The sequence below is a fragment of the Trachinotus anak genome, unplaced genomic scaffold (genome assembly GCF_046630095.1).
Source record: "Trachinotus anak isolate AG129_WGS33_773 ecotype Australia unplaced genomic scaffold, CSIRO_AGI_Tana_v1 ptg000008l, whole genome shotgun sequence".
NCBI lineage: Eukaryota > Metazoa > Chordata > Actinopteri > Carangiformes > Carangidae > Trachinotus > Trachinotus anak.
The window spans coordinates 14,098,441-14,111,698 of NW_027273859.1; the positions used below are offsets into that span (position 1 = coordinate 14,098,441).

General features: G+C 40.2%; 2 protein-coding genes across 2 annotated transcripts; both read left to right on the forward strand.

Annotated features, from left to right (window-relative positions):
* Positions 1–1,074: 1,074 nt before the first annotated feature.
* On the forward strand, positions 1,075–6,004 carry riok2 (RIO kinase 2 (yeast)). Its single transcript, XM_071482790.1, has 10 exons — positions 1,075–1,273; positions 2,255–2,393; positions 2,485–2,601; positions 3,131–3,306; positions 3,431–3,519; positions 3,656–3,847; positions 3,942–4,034; positions 4,355–4,780; positions 5,153–5,252; positions 5,461–6,004. Exons 1-10 carry the CDS (start codon positions 1,208–1,210, stop codon positions 5,620–5,622), a joined length of 1,560 nt encoding a protein of 519 aa, XP_071338891.1. The 5' UTR covers positions 1,075–1,207; the 3' UTR covers positions 5,623–6,004.
* Positions 6,005–7,064: 1,060 nt separating this feature from the next.
* Positions 7,065–11,976, forward strand: LOC139624033 (protein limb expression 1-like). The gene is made up of 6 exons (XM_071482791.1): positions 7,065–7,392; positions 8,000–8,205; positions 9,022–9,162; positions 9,255–9,350; positions 10,444–10,521; positions 10,598–11,976. The coding sequence occupies exons 1-6, from the start codon at positions 7,311–7,313 to the stop codon at positions 11,060–11,062; spliced, it is 1,068 nt and encodes a 355-aa protein (XP_071338892.1). The 5' UTR covers positions 7,065–7,310; the 3' UTR covers positions 11,063–11,976.
* The last annotated feature ends 1,282 nt before the right edge of the window (positions 11,977–13,258 follow it).

Genomic DNA, 13,258 nt, shown 5'->3' on the forward strand with positions numbered 1-13,258 from the left:
GTAACACAAATGAACAATGGGGTGTGAAAATCAGCAGTGTTTGCCATTAGAGCAACACATGGATGTGTGTCGTGAGCCTGGAGGTGTTGAATGTGTAAACTACGAGAAAATAATGCAGACAGGATGTCAGCTGTTAGAAGGGAGATTCAGAGTGAGTACATGGACCAATATTAATATTCACAGTGTAGCAGACGAGACACACAGGAGACCGCCTTCACCGTCAGGACCTGCAGGGACAAGCTGGGCTAATGAGTGGAGGGGAACTAGTGTTAATGCTGATGCTGCCATGGAGAAGTGTGTAACAAGTGCATATTATGTATTGCAGCATAATTATTTGCTTTTGTCAGCAAATAATTATGTCAAATGTCAAGCAGAAATTCTAAGGTTGTTAAAATGTAACTCTCTGAGAACATTATCTTAAGGTTCTCGGGAGGTCACATTTTTTTGCAACTAAGCGAACATTCCTTGAAAGTTTGTTAAAAGTTTAACTTTTAGAGAACGTTCCAGGAACGTTTCTGGAAGGTTATGTTTGAGAACTTTCAGAGAACCTTGAGGGAACATTCTCATAAGGTTCCACAAAATTAACTTTTAAAGAACGTTCGCTAAAAGATGCGAAAATGTAACCTTTAACCTTTAATGTTCCCAGAACGTTCTCTAAACATGTAACCTTTAGATGTCCATCTCAAAGTGTAACCTTTAGGGAACCATAGGGAACGTTCCCATACGGTTACCTGTTTGCTGGGTAGCCATTGCCGAATAAGTTAACTCAACGCTGACTGAGCCCATAACCCACGGATGAAACTGCATAGAAGTCCTTGCATTTAAACTTCGATTTATGATGAATATGCGATTTTGCAATAAAATCAAATTAATTATATGGAAATGATTTTGGTAGAAGAGTAAGAAAGTCAAACAATACATTATAAAAGGGAAGGGGAAGTTCGGAATTAATATAAGGGAAAATAGATGTACAGACAGTTTGCCATAAAGTGCGCTCTACACAAAGACTAAATAAGTAGGTTCCTCATCCAGGAGCCATGTGGTGTTTGTATTTCGCAAAGACGTCAAACGTAAACCTGAAGTGACGTCACTTCCGTTCACCGAGCTTCCGCCCTGCACATGTGTTTACTGAAGAAGTGGGCAACTAGCTGAAGAAATATTCGTTTCAACAGTGTATACACGGCAACTATTGTGCGCCGGTCGAAATATGGGGAAGCTGAATGTTGTGGTGTTGAGATATTTATCTCGAGATGACTTCCGTGTCCTCACGGCGGTAAGTGGCGTGCTAACTGAACCTGGTTCTGCCCATAGAGCTCAGTTAGCCTGTGCTAGGCTAGCTGTGCATTTAATAGTCAACCCTGCATATACAGTACATTCATCAACAAACCTTATAGCATATACAAATATTATGTGTTATTTTAAAATGTGCTTACATGTTGGGTATGATTATGGTCATTATTATATATTCGTTACGGGGACATGATAGCCAAGTAGTAGTGGATATATTTAGAGTTTTAGGATGTGCTATCAGTCAGTAATATTGGTTGGAATAAACAATATATTTGAAGAAGTCAAATATGGAGGATTTCAGGAACCTCTGATGGGTATTATTCACCATTTTCTGACATGTCATAGACCAAATACCCAATCACTTAATCAGACCAATTGGTAATGCATATAATTGTTAGCAGTGGCCCTAATCCACAAACCACTTTTTGTACAAAAAGGTATTCTGTAGTTCATCTGAAGCTCATAAGAGGCCTCAACTGTCTGTGTTTGACAAATCAAGCAGATAACTTCCAAGGGTCTGTATTTCTTTGGTGCAAAATTCCCCATTTATTTCTTTGCCGAAGTGCATAGTAAGTCAAACAAGGTCATTTATACTTTAAAAAAAAAATTTGTAACTGCATTCTTGCACAGAGAGTGGGCTGTGGATTTCATATCCCATCACTTACATTGGAATCATGTTAGGAAGTGATCTCTTCAAGGCCAGTATAAACAGAGGGCAACTAAAAACCGTTTAATTATACATAATGGACCTGTATGTACAGTTTTAAAATGCGTCTTCAGATTAATATCATCCTATTACAAGAACCAAAAGCCCAGACCATGGTCTCATTAAGCAGTGCTTGTTTCACATCAATTCGTTTTTCCGCTCTACAGCAATTGTAACTGTGTTGGTGTAAACAGGAGTGAATTTCAACACTCCTAATGATCATATTCTGTTTTGTCCTGGGAATTTCCCCTCATACAGGTTGAGATGGGGATGAAAAACCATGAGATCGTCCCAGTGAGTCTCCTGTCATCCATCGCCAGCCTCAAACATGGTGGCTGCAATAAAATTCTCAGAGAGCTTGTCAAGCACAAACTTGTGGTCTATGAACGCACCAAGAGTAAGAAAACACAGTGATACTTTCACACGTACAGATAGAGACGGCACATGTAGGTTATTTTCTCAATGTTGTGTTCATATGTTGGTTTCAGCTGTGCAGGGCTACAGGTTGAACTACGGAGGATATGACTACCTTGCCTTGAAGACCTTGTGCTCCAGAGAAGTGGTAATTTCAGTTGGCAACCAGATGGGAGTGGGTAAAGAGTCAGGTAAGAAAAAAAATCTTGGAAAGTGTGTGAATATTTGTGTATACTTCCACATAATCACCTTTTGTTTGACTGTAGAGATCTGATTGAAATCAATGACATGATCCAAATCCCTTTTTGTTGATATTGTTCATGCGAGATCAAGAATTAAATGATTCAACTTTGATACATAGTAATTTATTAATAGTAGGTCTAGACCCTCAAATAAAAAGACAATGTCTATGAAGAAAAGGACATATTAACAGTAATACTGAATTATTCTCAACACTTTTCTATTCAAATACCATTAGAAATGGAAGTTGTGAGAAAACATTTTTTTTCTTTTTTTTACCTGTAATCATAAAGTAATAGTGAAAATACAAATTAATTTAAGCGAACCTGAAGAAATTAAATGGAGCAAGACATTAGTTTCATTGATTCAAGATTCTCTTGTGAATGAGAATATGTTCAGATTTCAAGGCTTCATTGCCAAAGCCAATCTCTCATGTGCTCATATTCATAAAAGAGTTTTCTTTGTGTTTTCCTCCTGTAGACATATATATTGTGGCAAGCCCAAACGGGGAGCAGTACGCGCTGAAGCTTCACAGACTGGGTCGTACCTCCTTCAGGAACCTCAAGAACAAGAGAGATTACCACAAACACAGGAAGAACGTGTCCTGGCTCTACCTCTCTCGCCTCTCTGCCATGAAGGAGTTTGCCTACATGAAGGTAAGGTAACAAATCAGAGAAAACATGCAAGTTATGTGGAACAGAAAGAAAATGTTACCAACCAATTCATAAGATGTGTAGTAGGAATTAAGGAATTCTTTTCAGTCATCTCCTAATTTTTCAGGCATTATATGATCGAGGCTTTCCTGTTCCCAAACCTGTGGACTACAACAGACATGCTGTAGTGATGGAGCTCATCAATGGATATCCACTGTATGTAAACGAGCCATTCTTGGATTAAAAACATTACACAGTACACTCTTTGTGCTCTCTGTTCCTTATCTAATTTGTTTGTATTCTCTCCCTCCCTCCCTCTCTCTCTCTCTCTCTCTCTTTTTCCTTCCTCCAGGTGTCAGGTGCATGAGCTACAGGATCCATCAGCCCTGTACAATGAGTTCATGGAGCTCATTGTCAAACTGGCCAATCATGGCCTGATTCACGGAGACTTTAATGAGTTCAACCTTATGCTGGATGACCAGGACCACATAACTATGATCGACTTCCCTCAAATGGTGTCCACATCACATCCTAATGCTGAATGGTTGGTGTCTCTGCCATGAAGCTGAAAATCAATGGTTGAAGTTCATTAAACAAATAGGTGTACACGTGTTCACTTGTCCAACATTTGTTTCTAGGTATTTTGACCGAGACGTCAAATGTATCAGAGATTTCTTTGCTAAAAGGTACAATTACGAGAGTGAGCTCTTTCCAACATTCAAAGACATCAGGTAACTGCTTTAATTTTTCAGCTGCAATAAAACACTAATACACGGACACACACAAATATAATTACACATATAGTATATGCTTTTATTGAGAACCATTGAAACTGTTGTCCTGTTGTTGTTTTTTGTTTTTTTGAGGCATGCTATTGCCAAAAATCAAATGTCTATAGAGCTGCAGTGCTGAAATTTAATGATCAGTTATATAGTATATTGGATAATCACATTTTGAATTGGAATAATTTCCCTTTTTTACAGTACAAAATGCTGAGTTTGAAGTGAAAACAACTCTGTAAAGATCTTTTGTTGTCACTTGATTCCTACAGGCGGTCATATTCTCTAGACGTTGAAGTCTCAGCTAGCGGCTTCACCAAAGATCTGGAAAAGGACAGTGCGTTGCTACACCCAGCTGGACCTGAGGGAGTGGAAGATGATTCAGAGGAGGACAGTGACCAAGAGGCAACTGACGAGGAAGAGGAAAGAGAAGAGGAGTGTGTGGACATCGAGGGATACAAACATGCGATGCTGGAACTGGAGGGTCTGAAAGTCAACGACATACATGCAGACAGACAAGATGAGGAGGAGGAAAAGACTGAAAAAAGGGAAGCACAGACAGAGACTGAGACAGCACCTGCTGCTAGAAGTGATGAAGAAACAGAGAAAGAGTTAGAGGAAGAGTTGAAGGAGGCAGAGGATGAGTGCCCAGAGCTGACAGACCTTTCTGCCTCCAACAAAGAGTTCAAACCCTTCAGGTAATTGAAAGTTTACACAAATCAAGCACAAAAAAGAAGCACCTGTCATAAGATGATGATTTCAAGTTTTAATACTCCACCTGCAGCTGTGGTACTGGGTCACAAATAATTTTAGGTCTGTTATTAGGAGCCTGACAACTTGAGAAATGATTAATGAATTTCTGAGACAGAAGTTTGACAAAAATGCACAGTGAGATCCACAAGTGTGAGACCTCATTCAAGTAAATGGGAAAGTGCTCTCAGACTTTTGACCATTACTGTCACATTAACTGTGTCAAATTAAGCAGGGTTGATAAAACTGAACTTTTCATGCACTGTTATAAAAATGTGACATAATAGCAATAGATTATTTTGGTGTGTTTTCTCCTGCAGAGACTCGGACAGTCTCCTGCACATGGCAGAACACAGGAGGAGGAGGACGGACAGTGAAGCCACAATGGGCAGTGTAGGGAGCTGCTCTACTATACCACCAGTAAGCGAAGCACACACACACACACACACACACACACACACACACACAAACACACAAAAAAACTGTCTGCACTGAAGTGCCAACCACACACTATCTATGACTATTTAAGGGGCAGCATGTCTACATAGTGCCGTCTGCCTTGCACAGTCAGTCAGTCCATAGATGCATCTGTAATAACCTGCTGTCATTGCTATTGTGTGTGCTGCAGGAGGTGGTCCGTCAGAAGGTGCGGAGGCAGCTCACTAAACAGCAGAAGGCAGCACAGAGGAGACGTCTGCAGAAGGGAGAGGCCAACTTGGTGACCAAGTCCAGGAGGGAGAACCAAAGTAACATCAAGTCTAGTATGGAGAGTGCCCACTTCTGGGGATGAATGGGACTGCAGCGGTGGACAAACAGAATCCATGTCAACATGCTTTTTGTTAACATGTATGCCACGTGGTTCCTCTGTTACGTTATCCGAAGAGATGTAAACACATGGTGGTTGATGGAAAAAATCCCGCAAGACTTGTACAAAAGTTCAGCTATGGAATGATGTTATGGAAACATCAGAGACAGATGATAAAACTATGAGAAAACAGTGGGGGCTTGTTTGTATTCTCTTGTTGGCTCTTTCTCTCAAAAATTCTCCTAACTGTCAAGAATGAGGATGGGCCATTTTTTCTATTTGAAATGGTGTCTACTATCATGCTTTACACACAGTCTAATGTAAATATAACAGCCGTTTGGTTGATAATTAAAGCATTTATATGTTACTACTGAGGTGTGTTTTTCTCTGTTTAAAATAATAGAACTGACCTCAACAACTTAATCTTTTTGTTATTAAAGTTGGGCCCATTGTTTTAAATTCATACTCATGACATATTAACCTCCAACAACGCTAGAACATACGTAAACATATAGAGTCATCTGCCATTGCCAAAGTCTCTAGTTCATCCTCACTCTGACTATAGTAGGCCTACTGCTGACAGTGATTTATGTGGGTGTGGATTTAAGATTCAAACTAAATGCCTCTGGGAGGAGTTTTAATTTATGCAAAACTCACATTGTTCAAAGGTCTTCTGACTATTATGGTAGTTTGAATAGTTCACTACTTCCACCCTCCCAGCAGCCAATCAAAAAAGTAGAGACTGATACAAGCATGTGGGAACATACATGCTTGAGAACGTACCAATACATTCACCTTGAAAAGGTGCAGGAAAAAGACACATTCATTCTCTTTCACTGACATATTTTAACACACACAGTGAGATGTAAATGATGAGAGTAGAGAGCTCAAGAGCTAAGAAACCCTCTTTTTTTCAGAATTTGGTTCATTTATGTGTAAGAGGCTTTCAGAGAGTGGGTGAATTCAGACCTGAACAATGGCCATTCATATTGAGAAGGGTGAATGGAGCTCAGACCCTGGGCTCAGTGGGCTCAAATTAGTGTGTGAAGTCAAAAGTATCCCACCCCCACGCATCCTGGACGCTACATGTTGGGCAGAATTGTTCCTATGATCCTGGATACTGACATGTAAAAGCTAGTTCTATACTGGACTTCTCAGAGAAGAATTCATCATTTTTGTGATCCTGAAGATGGTGCCTTGTGCTGTCTGTGGTTCAACTTGGCAACTTTTTGTCGGTCTTCAACAAATCCAACTCTGCTCGGGGATTAGCCAGCTGCAAGGACTGAGGGGCGGGGCTCGGCATTCCTCCTCTGCACCTCTGTGTGTGTGTGTGCATGTGTACAAAGAGTGAGGGGCCCTCTGAGCTAATTGGCAGCGAGGGTGACAAAGGTGGTCTGCTTCAAAAGAGAAATCCTGGTGAGATGTTCACACAGGAGAGGAGAAGGAGGAGGGGAGAGAGGGAGTATAGGAGGTGGAGAAAGGGAGAGTGGAAGGGCTTTTTCAGATTTTGAGTTTATTTCTTATGATGTTCCCAATCTGAGCTGCAATGACGGTGGTGGTTCTTCATTTCCAAGGTTGTGTGTGTCAGTCTGATGGATCATTTTGGTGAAGCATGTGGGAGCAGAGAAAAGTGGACTGATTGTGTTTGAGGCGGCTGTGGAAGTAAACAGTGAATGAGGATGAGTAAAGTGAAAGATGAAGAGAGCATCATGTCATATCTGTCGCACAGTGAGACTGACACCAGCCCCAAAGACTGTGAGTAACTGAGAAATAACACACAGTACTTAATGTTAGTTTCAGCAGGAAATGGATAAATATCAGAATCATGTTGGTTTAACTAACTGTGTTTGCCACTGACCTGACAATCATGCATTAAAATAATATAAAAGGGGTAAGCAATTCATTCTTTCCTCATAACTTTGTTACATTTCTTGTAAGGTGAGTGTCAGTCAAGTTATCCCTGCTGCCATACACTGCGCTGCAGTGAACTGTTTGGTACACAGTGAAGATCTCAGGAAATGTTAAAACATTTTTCAGGGCCAGAAAAAGCTCAAAGGGTCAAAAACTGATTTGTTTAAGTTATGGGATGTTTCCCTGCCTTTCCTGATTCTGCTTAAATAAACACTGTCTGGGAATGCAGATTTACAGATGTCTTTCTTTTCCCTGACTAAAAACTTTGCCTCTAAGGAAAACCTTATCGAGTTATCGGAAAGTTTTACGTATCAGTAGGAAGACTGATGATGTGAGTCTCCCTGAGATAAATGCATGTATTCATACTCCAACAGATTGCTTTCTGTCATGAATTTTTTCAGCATTGTCAGTTTTTTTTTGTTTTTTTTTTCAACATCCATGTGTTTTGCAGTGAATGTGGTGGCCATGCTCCATAACTTCTGGGAGCAGAAGCATCCAAGTCAGTTAAATGGTTCGTTCAGTGAATCAGATGGTTCTGGTGGGAACACAGTCATCCAGACAGAGAGCCTGCTGCTGTACGAGTCTGCACCTTCCCCTGGTCCCCCGTACATCTGCTATGTCACCCTTCCAGGAGGAAGCTGCTTTGGTAATTATAAGGTGTGTTTGTCACGATCAGTGCTGTCTCTGTGTAGTTAATGTAACATGCCTGAACCGCCTTAATGACTCAGAACATACATTTTCCATAATGTTATGTTGGAAATACCACCAAATATGTGGTGACCAGAAAGGAAAAGTCAGTATTTCTATGACACCTGATGCAGGTGATGTTCCTGTTCCAGTTGTAAATGTAATAAAAGCAAATCACCGATGCAATTCAGTCTATGTAAATAACTGGCATGGTTATTATTTCAAATTAAGCACTGGTTAATTAAAATGATATTCCAAATCTGCAACTGGTCCTCTTAATTTTGCTGCAGCCACACAAAGTGTACAGACAACAGAATCTACTTTTCCCACAAATTGTTATATTTTCGACCAAAAGCTTTTGATTTTGTGCCAAGTTATATCACATCCATGTCTATATATCGATGTGGGTGCTCATTCAGCAAGAATAAACACATGGTCACACACACTTTTAAGACTGTTTTAAATTGATGTTGTTCAGTTTCAATCCCATGATGCTTCTCAATGGGCTCATTGTGCCCCAGACAGTAGCCCCCAGCTCAGAGCAGGCATGTGATTGGTTATCTGTGAATGCCTCTAATGTCCTAATCTCATTGCTGATTTAAGTTCTGATCCCACGATTAGCTGTAGTGAAGTGTAAAATCATCGTAATGTACAAGCAGGCAGCCACACATATCAGCAGACCCTGAAACTTCTGTTTGAAACGACTTTGTTTCACTTCTTTTCCCTCCCCTTCTGAGCTCTTCTAGACAGTTTAACCCTTCATGTTCATCATCGCCTCATCCTCAGGTGTGTGACACTCAGGCAGAGGCTCGAAGGGATGCGGCTCGTGTGGCTCTGATGAACTCTCTTGTGAACGAGTTGCCATGTCGACGCATCAACCCTCAGTTCATCACTCAGAGTTTGCAGCAGGCGGCCACAGACAGTGCTGTGAGTGTGACACAGTGAAAACACACACTATTACACCTGAAAGTTAGTCTCAATATGAATGTTGACCTGCACTGTTGTGTGTCTCTGTAAAGGTCTCCATAGACGATGCATGTGATTCAAGCACCAGTATAGGAATCTACAGTTTGCTCCTCCACTCCTACATAGGAAGGACAATGCTGGAGTTCCAGGTAAAATGTGCAACCAAAACCAAATTTTGCAAACTCTGTTGTCCTTGTAGCTGTGCTCATAAATCATGCTAATGGTGTGAAAGATCAATTTAATTCAAATAATTCAGGCTCTGTGAAGCACTTCTTTCCACTAAGGGATCTGCAATAGAGTATTCATAATTGGACACCAAATTAAGTGATCATTTTACATAATAAGGAATCATTAGGAAACATAACAAATATCACTACTACTGCTTAGTAATTCCACAATACATTGTTATCATTACACCGCCTACTCTGTTTTTGCCTATTTATTCTCACCCCATCCTACTCTCAGTCAGACCCTGGCAGGGAGTCTTGGTATGCAACACCTAATATTTCTACCTTTGTGTAAATAAGCATATGTCTGCAGACAGAGGGTTATTAGAAGGGGGAATGGGTTCATTATCATTCCTGCTAAAGCACAACTCATACAGGATGGAGAGTTTCCAAGTAATATTCACATCTCCATGTGTGCGCACATGTGCATACACAGACACTGTAATTTAGTCGCACACATACAAAAGCCTGCCCACACAGCATCAACCATGACCTATACAGCTGTCAGTGTTTAATTTGTGCATGCAGTCAGTGCACGAGGTAGCAAGTAGTGAAAGAGAATCATAAGCAAGTAGCACAGGGCAGATGTACAGTTGGAAACAGAGTAAACAGGCCGGCTGGTACAACATGGACTTCAACCCCAGACAAGTTACGTGTCACATTTTCCATCTGTGGCTCATTAGGTCAGTGTCAGTTAATGTATAGATCCTGTGTGTTTAACACTAATGTCACTAGCTCTTAACACATGGCAGCTGTTCAGCCAGACATTGTTTTATAAATCAGGGTGAAACCCACCTGGTGCATAAAGATTTACAATATCTTTTCAAACCAATCATCCACACTTTAGGTGTGAGTTCAAGAAATATCCACTTAAGGTGTTATCTTAGTTAGACATATGTACACAGGGCTGGATGTTTGGGTTTGTTATTCAAGCCATTACTCATGGAGTTTCACAAGACTTCCTCTCTCTATGTGTGTCTCCTTTTCACCCTCTTACTCTGTCTTTCCCATGTAGGAGATGATGACAGTTTTCCAGTTGTTGCACTGGAACGGGACACTGAAAGCTCTGAGGGAAAGGCAGTGCTCTCGACAGGTACATGTCTTGACAAGGACAAATCTGACCCCTGGTTACAGCATGATGATGGCATATTTTCTTTCCTCCCTCTCAGAGTGTGATAGCCTATTACTCTCAGCGGGGTCTTGATGAGTACATGCGTAGCAGCATGGCTCTAGATTGGCTCGGACGGGAGCAAAGGTCACCAGGACGGTTGGGGGAGGAGCTCCAGGTGGCACAGAGGGAGCTGGTGTTGGCCCGGCGTCGAGGCATAGAGCTACGCTTCTACAAGGAAAAGACAGAGATCCTCAGCTTGGCTCTAAGTCAAGCATACATTCACCACACACCTGAAGCCTCGAGCCAGGCGCCAAGTCACACATACAAGCATGACCAACTTCCGTTACACACATTATACAGCAAGGACACAGAAGTCCAGATAACCCCACCCTGCAGTCCTTCACCAACCCTTCATAAAAACACAAAGCAAACAGTCTGTCAAAGCTCTGGCAAACACATGGTCTCCAGCAGTCCTTCGCCATGCTCACAGCAGTCTTATGTGCCTTTAAATAACTTTGAATAGACTGAAGCAGGAGGTAGAGCACAAACGATTAAAGCTGTTATTTGACTCTGAATGAGCTCAAATTCTGCCACTTGAGATGTGACATCTGGTTGGGAGAAGAGAATATTTCAGGCATGGTCATGGTCTTCAGGTTTTCTGTAATTATAAGAGTACTGTAAAATTAATGCAAATATTGTGTTCATGTGTATTGGTAATGCGCTAACACTCTTTTATGAATGTAGAACCAAAATTTTAAGTAATGTGTAGTTTATTTGCAACTTCAGCAACAAGAAATACAGCATCCAAATGATTTAAATCAACTGGTAGGAAATGTAGTTATACTTTAACAGTGACCATCTATTTGTTTTTGTATGAAGAGCACTCTACTTTAATGCCTTACCTTTTGTTAATGCTCTACACTGCCATACGTTATGTAACTTAGAATACAAGAAGTTTAAAATGATTTATATTATTTAGCCCATGTACTGTTTTACATACCAGCAACTCAGGGCTTCTTCTCGGCTCACTCTACCTTTTTTCCCTCCCTGTCTACCATGTCATCTGGCTTGTCAGTTTCCTCACTGGATACTGACTGGCTGTGTGACATGTTGGGTGACGTGTTGGCTGGATGTTATGAGACAGGGTCTGTTACAAGTGTGACACACATTTATTTGATAGTTAGGGAGCAGAAAGGTATAAAATGCAATCTGGTTTGTATGTATCGGCTAGATTAGAATATGTTAGAGGATGCCTGGTCAACTGCAGCTGTATCTATAAAATTCAGCACTTGCTATAATCTTCATAATAAAATCCTAACAGGCTAAGAGTATTTGATTCTCATAGGTCTGCTTAAGGACAGGGAGTTAATGCATTTTAAAGGGAAATATTGAGCTTATCTTTGTAATGTATACTTGTAAATAAATATTTTTTTCTGTTATTTTTTTCTGTCTTTGCATTCATACTGTATGAGCGCTATTAGAGATTTTAAACCACTTTTAAAAATATAGTCTATTAAAGAGTACTTGATTGACGTAATGATTTACATTAATTTTAGTTTTGTGGGATACTTTTCTTGCATAATTACCTGAGCTATAGACAAGGCACCATTTATAAAGGGTTTACAAGCTGTGATGAATAACTTTATTAGGGGTTAATAAATTACTGTTATTGTTACTTTTATGACCCTGGCTCAAGTGGCCACAACAAAAGGGTTATGAATGGTTATGAATAATAAAGACGAATAATAAAATCATTTTTATCAAACCAAGTCAAGATTCCTAATCAAATCTTTTCAGTATGATGTGTGGAAATCAGTATAATCAGTAGTTTGTGGTGTGCATGACTGAGGTACACTATATTGCCAAAAGTATTCGCTCTCCTGCCTTGACTCACATATGAACATAAGTGACATCCCATTCTTAATCCATAGGGTTTAATATGACGTCAGTCCACAAGGTTCAGGAGTGTGTTTAGGGGAATTTGTGACCATTCTTCCAGAAGCGCATTTGTGAGGTCACACACTGATGTTTGGACAAGAAGGCCTGGCTCTCAGTCTCCGCTCTAATTCATCCCAAAGGTGTTCTGTCGGGTTGAGGTCAGGACTCTGTGCAGGCCAGTCAAGTTCATTCACACCAAACTCTCTCATCCATGTCTTTATGGACCTTGCATTGTGCACTGGTGCACAAATGCAGACTTACTTCATTGTAGAACCTGTGATTTATTAACATGCAAAACTGACTAACTTTTGCTAGTCACTCATTAGAAATTGAGAAATGCAAAACCCTTTATGAATGTCACACTAACATTAATAACTGCATACCTGATGATACATTAGAAAATATAAAACCCTCGTTAATAGTCGACCTACATTTTTGACTGCATTCTTAGAAACTCATAGCCATGATATTGCCAAACGTTTTATTTAAAGAGGGCATACTGATGCAAGAGAGTCTTTATTTAAACAACTGAATGGCAACTTCTTAATTCAAATGTACCATCAACATTTCACATCACAGCCTGCTGTATTGTTCTCTCCTCTTTTGTACTATTTTATGTTTTGAAAAGCTAGTAAAAGTCTTTCTATAAGGTTAAACCATAACAAAGCATATTATAGCGGATCTATAAAACATAAATCATATATTAACCACCACTTAAACCATTAACTACATATTTATAAATAATTTCTTTATAAACGGTGCCTGATAAGAAAGCGGCGTT

Excerpts from the sequence above, each read along its gene's own strand:
- riok2 (XM_071482790.1), top strand. The coding sequence starts at position 1,208 with ATGGGGAAGCTGAATGTTGTGGTGTTGAGATATTTATCTCGAGATGAC. Across the intron at positions 3,307-3,430 it reads AGGAGTTTGCCTACATGAAG|GCATTATATGATCGAGGCTT; the intron begins GTAAGGTAACAA and ends CTAATTTTTCAG. Across the intron at positions 3,520-3,655 it reads CTCATCAATGGATATCCACT|GTGTCAGGTGCATGAGCTAC; the intron begins GTATGTAAACGA and ends TCCTTCCTCCAG.
- LOC139624033 (XM_071482791.1), top strand. The coding sequence starts at position 7,311 with ATGAGGATGAGTAAAGTGAAAGATGAAGAGAGCATCATGTCATATCTG. Across the intron at positions 9,163-9,254 it reads AGGCGGCCACAGACAGTGCT|GTCTCCATAGACGATGCATG; the intron begins GTGAGTGTGACA and ends GTCTCTGTAAAG. Across the intron at positions 9,351-10,443 it reads GGACAATGCTGGAGTTCCAG|GAGATGATGACAGTTTTCCA; the intron begins GTAAAATGTGCA and ends TTTCCCATGTAG.